Source organism: Sander vitreus, chromosome 20 (assembly GCF_031162955.1).
Source record: "Sander vitreus isolate 19-12246 chromosome 20, sanVit1, whole genome shotgun sequence".
NCBI lineage: Eukaryota > Metazoa > Chordata > Actinopteri > Perciformes > Percidae > Sander > Sander vitreus.
The window spans coordinates 13635510-13651976 of record NC_135874.1 but is presented as its reverse complement, the minus strand read 5'-3'; the positions used below and the strand labels follow the sequence as shown (position 1 = coordinate 13651976).

The window sequence follows — 16467 nt, the reverse complement described above, 5'->3', positions numbered from 1 at the left end:
CGCAGATCTTTTTTGTGTTGCAGGGTTTTTCATATCTTATTTGTTTACAGAGTTCACAGTAGAGTAAATTTGAAAACAAAAACACACGATTTACACATTCACTGGACTTAATTTGCATGAAAATAAAGGACATTCTTTGTACAAATTCAGTTTTTTTATTATCTGCATAGAAACCACCAGAAATCTTGTGTGAAATTCTAGTTCCAAAGCATGTTGTATTCAAATCACTACAAATCTGACATGGTGTAAGTATAGACACCCAAACAGTATACAATAAGCACAATGCTAACTAAAGACAGTAAATATTAAAAAAGGCAAAATGAAGTCCCTGTTTTTTGAGACCTATATTATAATATTCACACACTTGACAGATATAGCTAAATATTAAATATGATAACTAAATACATACAAGTTAAACTTTACATCCTGTATGGAGCATCATCTTCACATGCTTGTCATATGAATATTAAACAATGCAACAGGAAACAGACTTGGACCTGCAGAGAGGCCACAACACATGGATGTATTAAGAGAACGAGGCCACAACAGGGAAACCAGGGATGCTTTAAAGGGTCGGGAGTGTTCAAGATCAGCAGTGTTTTAAAATCCACCGCCATTAAAATTACGAAGAGAAATAACGCAATTAAACTAAACTACGTTTAAAAACTTTAAAGTCGCATTTGTCATATTTAATTTGCTTATGACAGCGTTAATGATGCCCGATAATTTAAAACTTGACAAAGCTATGAACACACGCGCGCTGATCACAACCCTTTCCGTAAACGTCACATTGGCGGGAAGTAGTAGCTAGTTTGTCAAATCCAGGACGGGCAGCATTTTAAACCAAATTGTCTCACTTTTATCCAGACGGAAGTGCAAGTCACTGACTAAACTATCCGAAATATAAAACAACCGTTAACTTTTCATGTAAGATGTCTACTTCATCTGTGTCCAAGGTAACTTGATATTCTGACGTTATGTATGTTTCATTTAACGTTAAGCTTCATAAACCTCATGAAACGAGCTTGGCAGTCGTGACACAACATGGCCATATCAATGTTTCGTATATTTGTTTATGTTCATAGTTAACTGGCACTGTTTGTAACTTATGGCCGTTGATATTTCAGGGCTGCTTTGTTTTTAAGCCAAGTGCAAAGAAGAAAAAGACACTCAGTTTGGGTGAGTTGTGTTAATGTTTATAGGAGAGTATCCTCACTTGATACGTTACTCTTACCTTGATGCTATTTCTCCACAGCGGATCATTTCATCCATGGCTGTGAAGGTGCTGAGAACAGTGAAAAACGATTCAAACTTTGTCAGGATCTATGGGACCAAATTAAAATGGACACAGAGGTAACAACAAATATTCAACATGTTGCTCATCTCATCCAACAGAACTTACAATAAAAGTTGGTTAAAGGTGGTAGTGTGGAACGATGGAGTTGAATAGATTCACAAGATATATTTCTCTAGTATGGAGGTGCCATTATTTGGTAACTTTACATTTTCATACAGTATAATCATTGCACAACATATATGAAATGTTTTTTCATTGCAAGGCCCATTAGTGGTGTCTCAACAGCTTATATGATACAAAGCCAAAGCAGTGTCATAAAAACAGGAGATTCCACCCCAATTCCCATTTGTGATTGTTTTTGAACAAACCCTCTAAAGGCGATGGTAAACAATGCCGTTTAAATAATAGCCTCTAACAGGGTCTCATAAACAATTTATAGATTTGAAATTGGTAAGTAAATAAAGTCTAACAAATGTTTTTACTGCCTGTAAGGTTTTACAGGATGAGCTCAACAGGAACATCTTGGACAGCTTGCTGGACTTCACGAGGAAGTGCTCATCCACTCGCCAACACAGTGACTGGGCATCACAGATGAGGGCCAGTGAGATTCCCACAGCAGCTCTTGTGCTTGGTATGTTGATGACGAGGCAGTAACACATATGACATTAACTGATTGATCATTGAAACAACAGCCAATGTAGAACATAATGGAAACAACTTATTTCCGATTGCTTTATTTTTGACCAGTCTTGTGGTATGCCTTGGAGGTTGTTTTTTTTTTTATCTTAATCTAACATAGATAAGAGTCATACAATTAGTCTTCTTTTGATATCCTCCATAGGTGTGAATGTCCCGGACCATGACATGACCTTCCAGAGCCTGTCTGACCTGCTCCAGCAGTCTGTTACTCCTCATGTGGCCTCTGTACAGGCCAAAGAGTGCGGAGGTAAGGGACTCAGAGGATCGCACAGCCTTTGATTTTAAAGAAACATTACTATTTTTGTATCTAAGAATAGTAATGGTTGCAGCTTAATAACTATTTTGTCATGTACACCCGTTACAGTTTGTGCTTTCAAGTTCTTCTATTGTTTGCTTTATCATTTCAGCATTGAAGCATTTGATAAAGAGGGTCCTGGAGAGGTTGATGGGCACGGTTGTGACTGTAGATGATGAAGTAGTGTTGGAGGCTGAGCAGACCAGTGCTCAGCACCACAAGAGCGTGCACTGCTCCCTCAGTACACTCTGTGATTGGTACAATACAAAAACAAAGGTGGGACCATAAAGCAATACTACTGTACATGATTTTACATTTGCAGTTTGTTGCATAAAAGCACTTAAAGCAATTTCCCCCCCTGTACTTTAGAAATCCAACACTGGTACTCCTGGAAAGAAACGTAGTTCTCCTGTCAGAGACGGTCCGCAGCAGCCTCCCGTTGTAATTATTTTCAAAGATTTAGAGGCTTTCAACCCTAGAATTCTTCAGGACTTCATACTCATCTGCAGGTAACTAGAAAATCTGACTAAAACAATTGAACTGTTTCCTTGTAATTTTGTTAAAGCGTCATTCTCCCCCTGTTTACAGTATTACAATAAAACGATGATCATTTAGATAGATCATTTATTAATCCTTTACAGGAAATTACAGTGCCACAGCAGCTTTAAGACAAACATAACACCACACATTTCCTCAAATATCTTCCATGCCTAATAAGTTAAAATACAATAAATAAATACTACTACCATAAGTGCATAGTTATTTCTGTGCGTTATAAAACCTTATAGCCGCTGGTAAGGACTTCCTGTATCTCTCAGACTTGCACATTGGTGCAATCAGTCTCTGACTGAAGGTGCTGATCACCTTCAGGTCATGGAGTGGGTGTGCATGGTTGGCTCGATGGTGTTTTTTGCCCCCAACTGCTCCTTCAAGGCACCTAACCCTAACCATAACCATAACCAGTGCCTAATCCTAGTGCCTTCCAGGCAGCGCTTCCTGGAAGGAGCCGTTGGGGGGGGGAAACACAGATAAACGCATGGTTGGTCATTATTGTTCCCAGTTTGTTAAATGTTGTGACCTCTGCCACCTGCTGGACCGCCTGTAGTTCAGCCCCGACCACCGAGCCGGCCTTCTTGATCAGCTTGTCCAATCTGTTTCTGTCTGCCGTGTGGACGCCTTCTCCCCAACAGGCCACAGCAAAAAAACAGAGCACTGGCCACCACTGTATGATAGACACTGCGCAGCAAGGTTTGGAAGATGTTAAATGACCTTAGCCTCCTTAGAAAATAAAATCGTCTTTGTCCATATTGCTCCTCCAGTCCAGCTTACTGTCAAGCTGTAAACAAATTTGCTTTTGTAGCCACCTTACCATACACCTAAACCAGTGTTAAACCAATGTTATACCAAGTGACCCGCTGAGAAGAAGTTAATTCATCACCTTGTTAAGAATATCCGGTCTTCTATTGATACAGTTTTGATTAGGCTTTGTAAGTTGAAATGTCAAAACAGTATCTCCATGAACATGTTCTCCATGTTCTCCTCAGCCGGTACATTGAACGTCTTCCCCTGATGTTCATCTTCGGTATCGCCACGTCACCCAGCACCATCCAACACATGCTGCCCCACTCTGTGTCCTCCCTGCTGTGTATAGAGCTCTTCCAGTCCCTCTCCTGTACACAGCACCTGGCCACAGTCATAGACAAGGTAGTTTTTCACTCTCGCATACAGTACAGTGCAAAAGAAATACTTTCAGGAAATATGCTGGAGACACTCGCATCATGTTATGAGCTTCCTGACGTGAAAGCCTTTCTGTTAATCTCTTAGATCACGTTTGCCAAGCTTCCATCCAATGTTGTACTATTAAAGTGTTAAAACCTGTCATATTTGAGGTACTCATGCAGGTTTTACACCGCATTGTAAAAAAATACTGGGTATTGCATGTCTAATAATGGAAGATGCTGAAACAAGTACAACTGTTTAAATTGAGCTTTCCTTCTACGTTTTTGAAAATGAGCTCCCTACTTGTGCAGGTGCTTTACTTTGTTTAACTTAATGAAGCACAAAACCTACATCTTTGCTACTGTTCTGCATCATTGAGATTTCATTAGATGATTTAAAATGGCCAAATCCAAGCTAATACACCTTTTATAGAATGTGTTTAATTGAAATCTGTATTATTGATCATGGAAGCATATTTTTTTGCAGTATGTCCTCTATTAATGTGACAGATTTGGCTACCCGGGTACATACAGGTGATAGACACAATTAGATGATCACCTGTTCCATATAATATAATCCATAACAATTATTAACTTTGCGAAGCCTGTACTCTTCACTTTGTTGAGGCTGTGTAAATGAGGTATGGGTTCAACACTATTATCAATTTTGAGACTGAAACTTGTTATTTTGTTTGTTCAAATTTACTTTTAGTCTGTACGGATACACAAAGAATAGAATAAAAGAAACAAGTTGCAAATGTTTCCAACCAAATTGTTTATTAAACTATTGTGTCTGCTTAAGTGAAATCCATAGAAGGTTATTGTAATATGTGTCTTGTCTGTTTCCAGTTGATCCTGACAAAGCAGTTCCCTTTTAAGCTCAACGGTAAAGTGATGCAGGTGCTGATCAGCATCTTCCTTTACCACGACTTCTCAGTGAGAAAGTTTATCAAGGGCATTCAGGTACAGAGTAGCTTGTAAATACTTTGTCCGTTACTTATCAATACGTGTCCTCCGTTTGTACCCGTTGTCTTTGTCTAGTTCAGATACACACACATGGTAAACAAACGTTCTGCTTTGTCTTGGTGCAGCTGGCCCTGCTGGAGCACTTTCACTCTCAGCCTCTCAGTGTGCTGTGCTGTAAGAAGGAGGAGGCTCTGCTTAATGTGATGCAGCTCGATCACCTCGACTTGGAGAGGATTAGGCACCTGCTGTCGTTCAAGAGGTACACACACACACACACACATTCATTCACTGACAATTTGGTTTTCACATGTGCAATGACTCTTAGTGGACAGACAACATGAAACTGTGAACATATACCATTCTGTTTAGTTTGGCTTCAAGCAGTGAACACACAGATAACTTTAAGTTTTTTATGTGGTTTAGTAGCCTGTTGTATGCTTTAAATGGTTTAAAACTGAGCCTTTAAATCAGGTCTAACCTGTGTGTTTTTCCCAGGTATGTAGAGAACCAGGAACCTCAGGAACAAGTGGATCTGTTGACGGATGACACTCATTTAAAGGTGCATTCTTTGTTTTATCGCTACACCTGAGGCATTAGTCAACGAGTGCACATACCTGGACAGCATCTAATGCTTTAGTTTTTTTTCTGTTTTATAGGAGGTGTGTCAAAAGCTGATAAAAGACCTTCACAAATATCACAAGAACTATTATCCCATCCTGAGGTGTCTCCACACTCTGACCTCATCCTTACCTCGGTACCCCCTCGGAAAACAGGCAAGAAATAACTGCTTAATAGGTGTAACAAACTAAACTTTCTCGTAGTGTCGAAGTTACAGTTTCAGTTTTTTTTCTAACTGACTTGATGTAACATTGAATTATCCGTGTGTTACAGATCAGAGAGCTCCATTTAATATGTCTGGAGAAGAATGTATGGGAGAGTGAGGATTACCAGTCAGCCATGAAGCTTCTGAAGTAAGTCTGGATATTTAACCTGTATATCAACAAGTGGGATTAACAAAAGGATTATAATTAGTCTTCGTTGTAGACTCAAGGCACTTCGATAAAGATTCTCCTAACGTCCTTCAGTTTTAAACGTGCTATCATAACTGTGTCATTCGTAGTAGTCTCGCTTTGCCAGACCCTCCTCCAAAGCGCTCTGGAGGAGGGTCTGGCTACTCCACATAGCATTCGGGGATGGGAGGAAAACGTGCTCTGGTTTATTGGCATTTCTTTAAACCAATCACAATCGTCTTGGGTGGTGCTAAGTACCGGAGAAAAGCCGCAGTGCCGCTGCAAAATAGGCTCGGAAGGAACTTGTTTTGGTGGGACGTGTACGCTTAAAATTTGTTTTAGTCGTGCAACAGAAAACTCAGATTGGACAGCTAGTCTAGCTACTTGTCTGGATTTACCCTGCAGAGATCTGAGGAGCAGTTAACCATAGTCCTCAGAAATCCACCACAATTTAAAATGCCAACACAAAGGAAGCCCAAGGCAACGGATATCCGGCCTAAATGAGTGAAATGCGGCGGATTTTCCGGCAGCAACGGAGCAATCCCGGAAGTGAAACGTCGTGGATATAGACTGTTTGTTTGTTTGTTTGTTTGTTTGTTTGTAGAATGGATTTCTTCCTTTCTAGTCTAGTCTTTATTTACACGTTACCACTAGATGGCAACATATTCAAGGATTATTGCTCCTCCTGATGGCCAAATAGCCATTAATATACTGTACAGTAAAACAGCATTGTACCATTTGTTGTTTGACACTGGCTTTTAATTGTGAACATACCAGACTTTAGTCCAAAAACACCCCAGTCTGAATTTAGGCACTCGAGCCATAGCCAGTACCATTCAAATTGTAAATCTCCTGTGCTTTCGCTCCAGGATGCTGGCTAAAGATGAGCTGATCGCTTTGCTACAGAGGTGTGCGGAGATTCTGCAGCCTGCCAAGTCAAAGAAGATAAAGAGCGCTCTTGTCCAGCTGGAAGACATGCTCGCCAAATTTAAGCAGTTGGACAGTAAGTAGTAAAAATGAAGTAGAGCGCCCACATGTTGTCATTTATAGATTCTTACTCTCCCTGATTTTGCGTTCACCCTGGAATAGTCTCTGTTCTCAAATCATTATTACAGTAGGTAATGAATATGCAACACTCCTTAAAATGATCTTGTCTTGTTCTTAAACAGCAGTAGCTGCTGAACCTCCCCCCACCGTGGAAGACAGCATCACCTCTCCACTAAAGCATCTTCAAAAGAAAACCGATCTGGCCCAGCTGCAGAAGGTTTTCATGGTTTTATGAAGAATGTTATCGTCGCAGGATTTCTGTGAGGGGATTCTCCACCTTGCTGATGTGTTTGATCCATATATTGTCTGGTTATGTATTCTAGACACTGCTGGAGATGAACGAGTCTCGGAGAGCCAAGAAACTGAGTCCGTTCGAGGTTCTGCGAAATGAAGCCCTTGAGTTCATTGACAGCTTAGTGAAGTGAGGCATATTACCTTCTTGCTCTGCTGAAAGTGTAACGATTTTATACAAGCATTAAATTACATAAATATGGTAGAAATTCTTCTTCGGCTAACATCTCTCTCTCCCACCTAGGTGTCACCTGTCTCCCCCAGAGTCTCAGGTACTGAATGAAGTTTGCTACTACACTTCTTCCGCCACTGTGAGACGCCACCTCAACGCAACACCTCGCACCTCTATTCAGGCTGCACTGAATAGTCCCTTCTATTATCTTCAGGTACATGTCTTATCAAGTGTCTATCTTAACATGAGGAGTAACTGAAAGCAGTGAAAGTACTCGTGCCTTCATCGGAGCCTCTTCTTCCAGAATGACCGCCTAAAGACTGAGGATGGTACTGTTTCTAATGCTGCACCTGATATCTGCATCGTGTACAAACTCCATCTGGAGTGCGGCAGGCTGATTAACCTTTACGACTGGCTGGAAGTGAGTTTATATACAGAATAATTTGATGTTTTTCTAATCATGTAAATCAATCATTTATTTGTCTAATAATTGAATTCAACTGAATCAACCAACGTCTTTAAGGAAAAACAAAAGATGATAATGATGTTTATACAGCGTTCCATTTTAACTTACAATACCGGCACCTTTGCCCTACAATCTGTGATGATTTGTTATTCATTCTGCAGAAGGCTTCATTGATCCTGAGGATCACTGTGTCATGTTATTGATCTGAAAATCGGATACTGACATGAATAAACCTGTTTGTTTCCAGGCCTTTGCCACTGTGGTTTCTGCTGCTGAGGGTAACGATCCAGATTCTGACAATTTCGGGAAAGTGGATGAGATCAAACAGTATCCTTCCGTAACTTTATCTATGAACATGTTTTTCCCCATCATGCTATTACCAACATTTTATTACTCCCTTAATGTCATAATTGTTTGCTCTAGGGACACATAACACAAGTTAGTTCATACGATATAGTTACATGAGGTGATTTTACTTTTGGCCAGAGTATAATACTCAATTGAGAAATGTTGTTCCTTAGCTTGTTTTCTAGTGCTCGTTTCATCCGAGCTGTGTCGGAGCTCGAATTTCTGGGCTTCATAAAGTCCACCAAGCAGAAGACTGACCATGTGGCTCGACTCACCTGGGGAGGCTGCTGACCGAACCCAAAAAGAAACCATGCATGTCTTTAACATACACCTGTGGCTGCAGTCTCCCTTCATTTAAGCTCTTCTCGAACTTGACTTGGATTGATATTTTGTACTGTATTTTCCCCCTCTAATAAAACATGGCAGTAGTGTCTGATAATCAGGGTGCCGTACACGTTTTATTCTTAGCTGCGCAATGAGCAAAACACATTGTACCTTTTAGAGATAGTATAAACGTATCAGACGCTGGATGTTCAGCAAAACATTACAAGTATCGGTGATAAGATTCTCTAGGAACTTATCTTGGTATGGTTGAGCCAATATGTTCCTATACTGCAGGCACAGCACAAATACAGGTGCATAGTATACAGTTAATTGACAACAGGCTTGAGTCAATATTACAATAGACGAAGATATAACTACCATAGAAATGAAATGTCTAACATGCATCAAAACAACTTAAGATTTTTATTGTTTTTTCCAATAAGTACATTGGTTTCAAAGTAATACCGGCAAAACAAGTCAAAATAAATAAAACACTAGTAGGGAAAACAAAAAAAATCAAATTAGCCCATTTTTAAAAAGCAATGAACATGAACTGCAAACATATTCTCTGTTCTGCTGTGTTTCTTCCACTACCTCTCAGATTGACCAGCAAACCTTAAGTAAAACTCTTGCACTGCTTTATCATATTTACATGTAACAAACAAAACAAGTGACAAAACCTGGAATGCTGGGAATCATTACAAAAGTGAGATAACTGTAGATACACGTACAGCAGGAGGAACATAGGCCACTGGTAGAGATAGGATCCATTCATTTACATAAGGAAGCACCTAGTTGCTTACAACAGAGAGGTAACAACTGACAACAGCTTTATATATAAACCTTTGCCCAAAGACAGAAATATGGCACAGTAAGAAAAGTTTCATTTAAACTAGCTAAACTGAAATCTCTTAATGAGGTTTTTCTTCTTCTTTCTTGAGATATCACATGATAGCTTGCAGCAAGAGAAGGCCGTCTTGCAAAGATTTCTGGGCCACACTCAGGAAACATCTGGAGAAGAGGGAGATAAAACAAAAATACAGAAACCAGACTTGTTACTTTAAACTTCAAAAAGGCAGAGCAAAAACCAAGATCCAATACTTTTGCTTTCCAAGTCTTGCCAGTGAGACAGGAATGTGGAGGAAATAACTCACAGCTTGCAGGTTGCTCCCCGAATCGTCGCATTAACTGATCATGTGTGAACTTCACAAAGGTGTCATATTGTTCTGAAATATTACAGGACAGGAAATAAGAATCACTATTGTACAACTCAATGTGAAACTTTTTGTGCATTAGTCTTTTATATTATCATTTCCCCAGAGACTTGGGGTACAGATCACAAACTTACTAAATAAATAAATACTACTAAAATAAATAATAACTGGGGTCAGGAATCAATCTATTCTCATATATAATCCAAAGCAAAATTCCTCGTATGTGTCCTCATACTTGGCAAATAAAGCTGATTCTGATATTCAAGTCTGGCTTTGTGAAGTAAAACTACAACCAAACATTTGCTGGTTACAGTGTCATTATTTTGAGGATTTTTTTCCTCGGTTAACTCTTACACACAGTAGGACTGTGCGTACAAAAACCCATTATTTTGCATATTATGTTTTGCCAATAAACTTATTTTGTCTTGTGTTCTGAATGAAAAAAAAAAAAAAAAGTAAAATGGGAAAAGCATGAAGGGAAGTTTAACAGTTCAAGGTGTTTTCACTGTTGATTTGTTTCACTGTTTAACTTCAATAATTGCAACATCTTTCCAAAAGTTAATGAATAATGAACAAAATAATCAAAATTATGATTTTTCCATAATCGGGCAGCCTTAATACACAGTAAAAAAATGTTTTTTATATATATATATTTTTTTTTTTTAGCTGGTCGGACAAAACACATGACTTTGGGTTAGGCAATTATAATTTTATAGATTTAATTTTGAATTTAGTACTGATCATCTTTCACAATCACAACTATGATGGTACTGAAAAGATAAGTGCATTAATCAATTGACAGGAAATTAACTAACAACAACTTTGTTTATCAACCAGCAGCAGCAACAAACAGTTACTGGTTCCTGCTTATCAACTGTAATGATTTGAAATTGGATATCTTTAAATTTTGGACTGTTGGTTGATTCATAACAAATTGCTCAATGTGTACCAACCTGCCAGTTTTGAAGTCATGGTCTCCTCATACTCCTCCCGCACCTTCTCTTCCCTTTCTTTCAGCAGGCGTTCACAGATCATTCCAACTTGTCTGAGGGTGAATAATGGCTGTTCTTTTCTAGTAGGAGAAACGCTTCCAGAGGATGTTCCTGTACAAATCAAACAAAAACCTAGGAATCATGGCATGTGTCGTATTTCTGATTGCCTGAGTACATGTCACGTAATTCCTGAGCAGTCTATCCTGTAGGCAGTGTGTTACTCAACCAACCTGGCATGCTGGAAACATTCATAGTAGACGACTGGGATGGGGACCCTGGAGAATAGCCACACTCTGACTGATGGTAGCCTCCATCTAGATGCTTCCTCTTTTGAATGCGTTTGTACTCCTGCTTGATGCTGTTGAGGATTTGTTCTAGTGGGACAAAAGAACGTAAAAAAAAAGACGGATAGGGGGCTACAAACAGCTGTCATGTTAGGGGTCCACAAGCTACACTTTAACATTAATAAGCATATTTGTCGTCTGGTTTGTTATAACGTGATTTAACGAGTTGCTAATGCCTCTCAAGTCCCTGGCTAGCCATCAAGCAGGCCAACCTTGCCAACATTAGTAACGTTAATATTACCTGCTCTAAGCCTTGACGACGATTCCCCAAATGGCGAGGGCTCCATGCTAAGGTACTTCCTAGGGGATGAGGACGATGGGGACACGGGGATACATCTTCTTCTTTTAGGGGACGTAGGACTCATCAGCGGATCGAAATCCATGGTCCTCTTCAGGGTGGCTCCACACGCCATGACTTCAGTTTGTTTAAGGGTGAGGGGCTGCAAAATACCGAAACAGGACAATAATGAAGCGATAACATGATTTCAGTTAACTGCTAACCATGGCTATTCTTGGACACGATTTGCTCATTACAGTGTCAATAGTTCTGCTAAAATAAGTTCCCTTCGCTGAAGAATACATGCTATACATACTGCGCAGCTGAGGCTTTAAATATTTGCTAACAAGCTAACGCTAGCTGTGCTTGCTAGCCAATAATCAAAAAGAAAACAAAGCTAACGTTAGCTTTGGCTACCGTTGGTAGAACAGTGCGCTCTGGTGTACATTTGAATTAAACTGTCTCTTACCTTTACGGGGGAAAGTTGGTCTGTTCAGCTGCAATCAACAACTCGTGTTGTTCTAAAAGTTGCTTCCCAAAAGTTGAGGTGAGTATCCGCCGGCTGCGGGCCAACTGTCTGGGGAGCTAGCTAAAGCTAAATTAGCTGCTTGTTTTTGATACGGGGCTGTCGGCTTCTCCGGTTCGTGACGTCACGTGCGACCTGCGCTGCAATGAATTCTGGGTCATGTAGTAAAACAAAACAAAGTAAAAGATGAGAAAGAAAGGTTTATGTCGTCCTAATTATAGCCTACATTTTCCGAAATTCACGTTTTGAATTTAAGTTGGTTACATTATAGCCGCATTATACTATTCGATAAACTACAACTACATATATCTGTATGATCAGTATCAGTCCATGGGGAATAATAAAGACAATGGATTGTCTTGGATTAGCCTATGTCTCTTTTATTTCCACAGGAGGGCAGTGTTACACAGTTGACTTCGCTTTATGATGCAGTGGATAAAATCTATATTTTGTACACAAAAGTATGTTTATTTCTTAGTAGCTTGTTAGTTTAGTTTTGGCTTTTTTGTTGTGATGAACATTTTCATCTCTTAAGGCCCAAAAGTCCTCAAGTTAAACAATTTAAAAATTCTTCTCTGGTGGAGCTGTTTATTATTTACGTCCACATTTAGACAATAGCCTATGACGAGGGATCACAAGTAGGGTGTCACAAGTAATTGCCATTACTTGTACTTATACCTGCACTATATATTTTGCCTACTGTATTGTTGTACATGTTCATACTGTATATATCTTAGTATATTCATACCCTTTACTGTATGTTCTTGAAATTGCCACTATACTCTGCACTTTACTGATTTTTGCACTTCTTGTTAGATATTAACCCTTGTGTTGTCTTCCATTCAACCTTTTTTTTTTCAACGTTTTTGATGCCGTTTTTGTTTTTGCTTTTTCCAACGTTTTAAATTTTTAAATTTTTCAGCGCTTATTTCTACGTCCCATATTTTCTGATATAAAACAAAAATTTAACACGGGTCAGTGTGACCCGAAGTCAACACAAGGGCTAAACCACACTTCGATGTCTCAGTACTTGTACTCTGTGCAATGACAATAAATGGGAATCTAATATAATCAAACAATCCAAAACAGTCTGGCCCACAGCAATAAACACACTCACACACACTCACACTATATTGAATTAGCCACAGGTGCAGATGTGAGGGTTTGCTGAGATTTTATTGTTTTATGGAGAAAAAAAGACACCAGATATGTTGACAAAAGTATGATGAAAATAGACACATTGCATGGATTTATTGAATGCATGTCCTTGCTTATACACACTGTTATGAGACACAATGGCACAATGGATGCTTCACAGAAATATCAAAGTGTAGCTTCTCACAAAATTCCGTATTTTTATAAGCACGTGTAATAAGCAGCAATGTAACGTTCCCAAATCACTACACACTCAAGTTCCAAAAGCTGTTCATATTAAAGTTGCCTCATCATTTTGCTTTGCAAAGTACAAGTTTAAAAAAACAATAAATAAAGTAAAATAACATAAAAATGCCAAATCTTACAATATCATGTTCTTACAAAAGCATCAATAGCTGATTTCAAATCACTAATGGGATGCTGATTTTACTTACAAGCAGTGTGCTGTCATTGGAAACTGACATTTTACATGAAGGTAGACACATTTTCACCTTGCATTACTGCCACAATATTGCTATGATGTGAAAAAGAAAGGAAGTGCCATATTTTCTAACTTAAAGCTGACATCTGTAACTTTATGCCCATTCAAACCACAAAGGTGACAGATCAGAGGGTTGTAACTGTTGTTGCAGAAAAAACTGGTACGACTATATAGATAGATAGATAGATAGATAGATAGATACTTTATTGATCCCCAAGGGGAAATTCAAGAAGATATTGTTTACTGAATGAAATAAGATCAAATTGGCATTGTCAATCAGACTTGTGCAACTTAACAAACTATTTCTCTGAAACAAAGTAAAGAGATAATGCACAGTAGAGTCTCATCACACTGTACCTAGTCTATATCGACGACGTTTCATTTACGGGATTGTTCCGGTGCTGCCGGAGCTTCGGCTCCCTCATTTTCTGCCGGATGTCCCTCACCTTCCGCTTTCTTTGTGTTGGCATTCTAAACAGTCGATTCAGGAACATCCTCCGAGCTAGAACTGACAATCAAATTATATTAATCTTTTTTGGAGTAAAATTCTCATCAAACACTCAACAGCCATTTTAATTCCAGAGCTCGCCTCCCTACATGCACATGTTCCACCAAAACAAGTTCCTTCCCGAGGCTATTTTGCAGAGACACAACATCGTAGCTGCATATGGCGCTTAGCGCCGATTCTGATTGTTTTAGAGAAATGCCAATAAACCAGAGCTCGTTTTTCTTCCAACCTAGAATGCTGTTTGTGGACTCGGCAGACCTTCCTCCGCAGCGCTGTGGTGGAAGGTCTGGCAATGCAAGACTACACTCCACCATACAGCTGGGTATAATAATATAAATATAACAGATTTCAGCTTAAAAGCAACAAAAATTCTTCAGTTCTGTATCTAAGTCATTTTTTTGGCACATTTCACAGTTACAGAAACCTGCTGTGCACTAGGAGGGTCGGGGCTATTCTACAATAACTTCAGTTATACCAGAGCAGGGCAGTTTTTTTTCTTAGACTGGCTCTGCAGTAGAAGTCTCAGTCACTCCAGAAACAGTAACCTGGGCTACTTTTACTCGAGTCTTTCCACAACTGGCGCCATCTTTCCCCGCTCCACCTGCTGTGCTTCTCACACTCCTGCTGTTCCAGTCACTCTCTGCGCTGTTGTCCAGAGGCTGCGTCGTTCCCCGGCACATATGGCAGATGTTGAGGAAGGCCCTGCGCAGGTCCTTGCTCCTCATGGCGTAGATCACAGGGTTCACGGTGGAGTTGAGCAGGGTGAGCATGCTGCAAAAGGCAAACACAGTCTTGATGAAGTCGTTCACCTTCCCAAAGAGGTCGTAAACCATGATAGCTAGAAGTGGGCCCCAGCAGATGATAAGGGCCACCAGGATCAGAACCAGGGTTTTAGCCAGACGGAGGTCCATCCGGGCCTGCTCGGGCCTCACCGTCTGCACTTTGGTCCCCTCTGCAGTGTAGACAATCACACTCCTCTGGGAGCTGCGGCTCAGCATGCGGACAGCATGGTGGTGTGACTTCCAGAGGATGAACATGTAGGCATAGATGATGAACAGGACCAAGATAGTTGTCATCCCGATCCAGAACATCAAGTACTTCTGGTCGATTAGAGGGAAAATATCCGAGCAGACAGAGTTGAGACGCTTGCAGTTCCACCCCAACAGCGGCAGCAGTGAGAAGACGATAGAGATGGTCCACATCACACTGAAGGCAATAACTGCTTTAGTCTTTGTGACGATGCGTTTGTACGACATGGGCCTGTGGATGGAGATGTAGCGGTCAATCGCAGTGAGAAACAGACTGCCAACAGAGGCGGTGAAGGAGGCGATGACCCCGGCCAGCTTGAAAAGGAAAATATTGGGGCTGTCCTTCCTGTGGAGGACGTGGAAATCCAGGAAGCTGTAGACAAAAATGATGCTGCCTATCAGATCAGCCACAGCCAGGCTGCCTATGAAGTGATAGGAGGGCCGAGATCGAAGCGTCTGGGAGTGTAGGATCACACACAGCACCATGAGGTTTTCCAGCACTGTAAATGTGCCCAGAGTGAGTGCCAGGATGGCGACTGCGAGCTGCTGACCGGGTGTCAGAATCATAAAACACTCCATGTTGTCCACAAAGTCCTCCCCACACTGTGCCACCCCTCCACTGAGAGAGGTGCCATTGCTCAGCAGAAAGTCTGTTACATTTGTGGGGAAAATTGGAGAGAGGCCACTGTAAATGACCTCCTTATTTCCAGGAACGAGTCCGGGAAAGGAGTTACTAATTGAGGCAGAGTGAGGCTTCTCAAAGTGGAATCGGTTCTTGATTAGACTCGAGTCAATGGAGGCGTCGTTGTAGCTGGCGTCGTTTGAGCCAAGATACTGGACACCTGTTGTTAATGTACTCATTGTGGTGCCTGCTATCCTTTGCAAAGCCGACTTCATGGCTGGTTTGTGGCTGTAGAGATGCTCAGTAGAGAGGTATGTGGTCTAACAGCATTACATCCATGCAGAAGGAAATCTATGAAGAAGAAAAAAGATTTCCCCATAAAGAATGTAATAATTAATTCATCTTATTACATTCAATTGTTAAATTGTTTGAATACACAAAGTAACATTAATAATTAATATAGCGCAAAATGAATTTGTTGCTGGGAGATATTTGGGGAATCTGTGTATCAGCCAGCTGACTCCAGAGCAGATGCATCCCAGACAATAGTGGGAAACTGAACAGTTGATGACAAACCTAGGCAGCCTCAGGGGAAATCATTGCCTTAAGTATGTAGGACAGACAGGCTTTCTTATTAATTAAAGCAGGTCAGTATTAAGCTGTTGCGTTTCCTCAATAATCATTGGA

At 40.3% G+C, this 16467-nt stretch overlaps 3 protein-coding genes across 4 annotated transcripts; 1 reads left to right on the top strand and 2 right to left on the bottom strand.

Annotated features, from left to right (window-relative positions):
- Positions 1 to 790: 790 nt before the first annotated feature.
- orc3 (origin recognition complex, subunit 3) lies at positions 791 to 8751 on the top strand. Of its 2 annotated transcripts, XM_078277598.1 has the most exons (20): positions 791 to 956; positions 1128 to 1179; positions 1256 to 1353; positions 1790 to 1928; positions 2139 to 2243; positions 2404 to 2567; positions 2661 to 2800; positions 3836 to 3995; positions 4859 to 4972; positions 5101 to 5234; positions 5471 to 5534; positions 5632 to 5748; positions 5867 to 5946; positions 6855 to 6988; positions 7155 to 7249; positions 7356 to 7453; positions 7568 to 7709; positions 7800 to 7916; positions 8209 to 8288; positions 8495 to 8751. In XM_078277598.1, the coding sequence occupies exons 1-20, from the start codon at positions 933 to 935 to the stop codon at positions 8598 to 8600; spliced, it is 2163 nt and encodes a 720-aa protein (XP_078133724.1). In that variant the 5' UTR covers positions 791 to 932; the 3' UTR covers positions 8601 to 8751. The 2 variants fall into 2 exon arrangements, with proteins under 2 accessions (XP_078133724.1, XP_078133725.1); XM_078277599.1 differs by lacking the exon at positions 4859 to 4972.
- Positions 8752 to 9042: 291 nt separating this feature from the next.
- Positions 9043 to 12091, bottom strand: LOC144535251 (akirin-2-like). The gene is made up of 6 exons (XM_078277600.1): positions 11930 to 12091; positions 11425 to 11623; positions 11070 to 11213; positions 10801 to 10950; positions 9788 to 9859; positions 9043 to 9644 (listed from the first exon to the last, which is right to left on the bottom strand). Exons 2-6 carry the CDS (start codon positions 11594 to 11596, stop codon positions 9634 to 9636), a joined length of 549 nt encoding a protein of 182 aa, XP_078133726.1. The 5' UTR covers positions 11597 to 11623; positions 11930 to 12091; the 3' UTR covers positions 9043 to 9633.
- Positions 12092 to 14168: 2077 nt separating this feature from the next.
- Positions 14169 to 16118, bottom strand: LOC144535346 (cannabinoid receptor type 1B-like). Its single transcript, XM_078277767.1, has one exon. The coding sequence runs from the start codon at positions 16053 to 16055 to the stop codon at positions 14628 to 14630; it is 1428 nt and encodes a 475-aa protein (XP_078133893.1). The 5' UTR covers positions 16056 to 16118; the 3' UTR covers positions 14169 to 14627.
- Between the last annotated feature and the right edge of the window lie 349 nt (positions 16119 to 16467).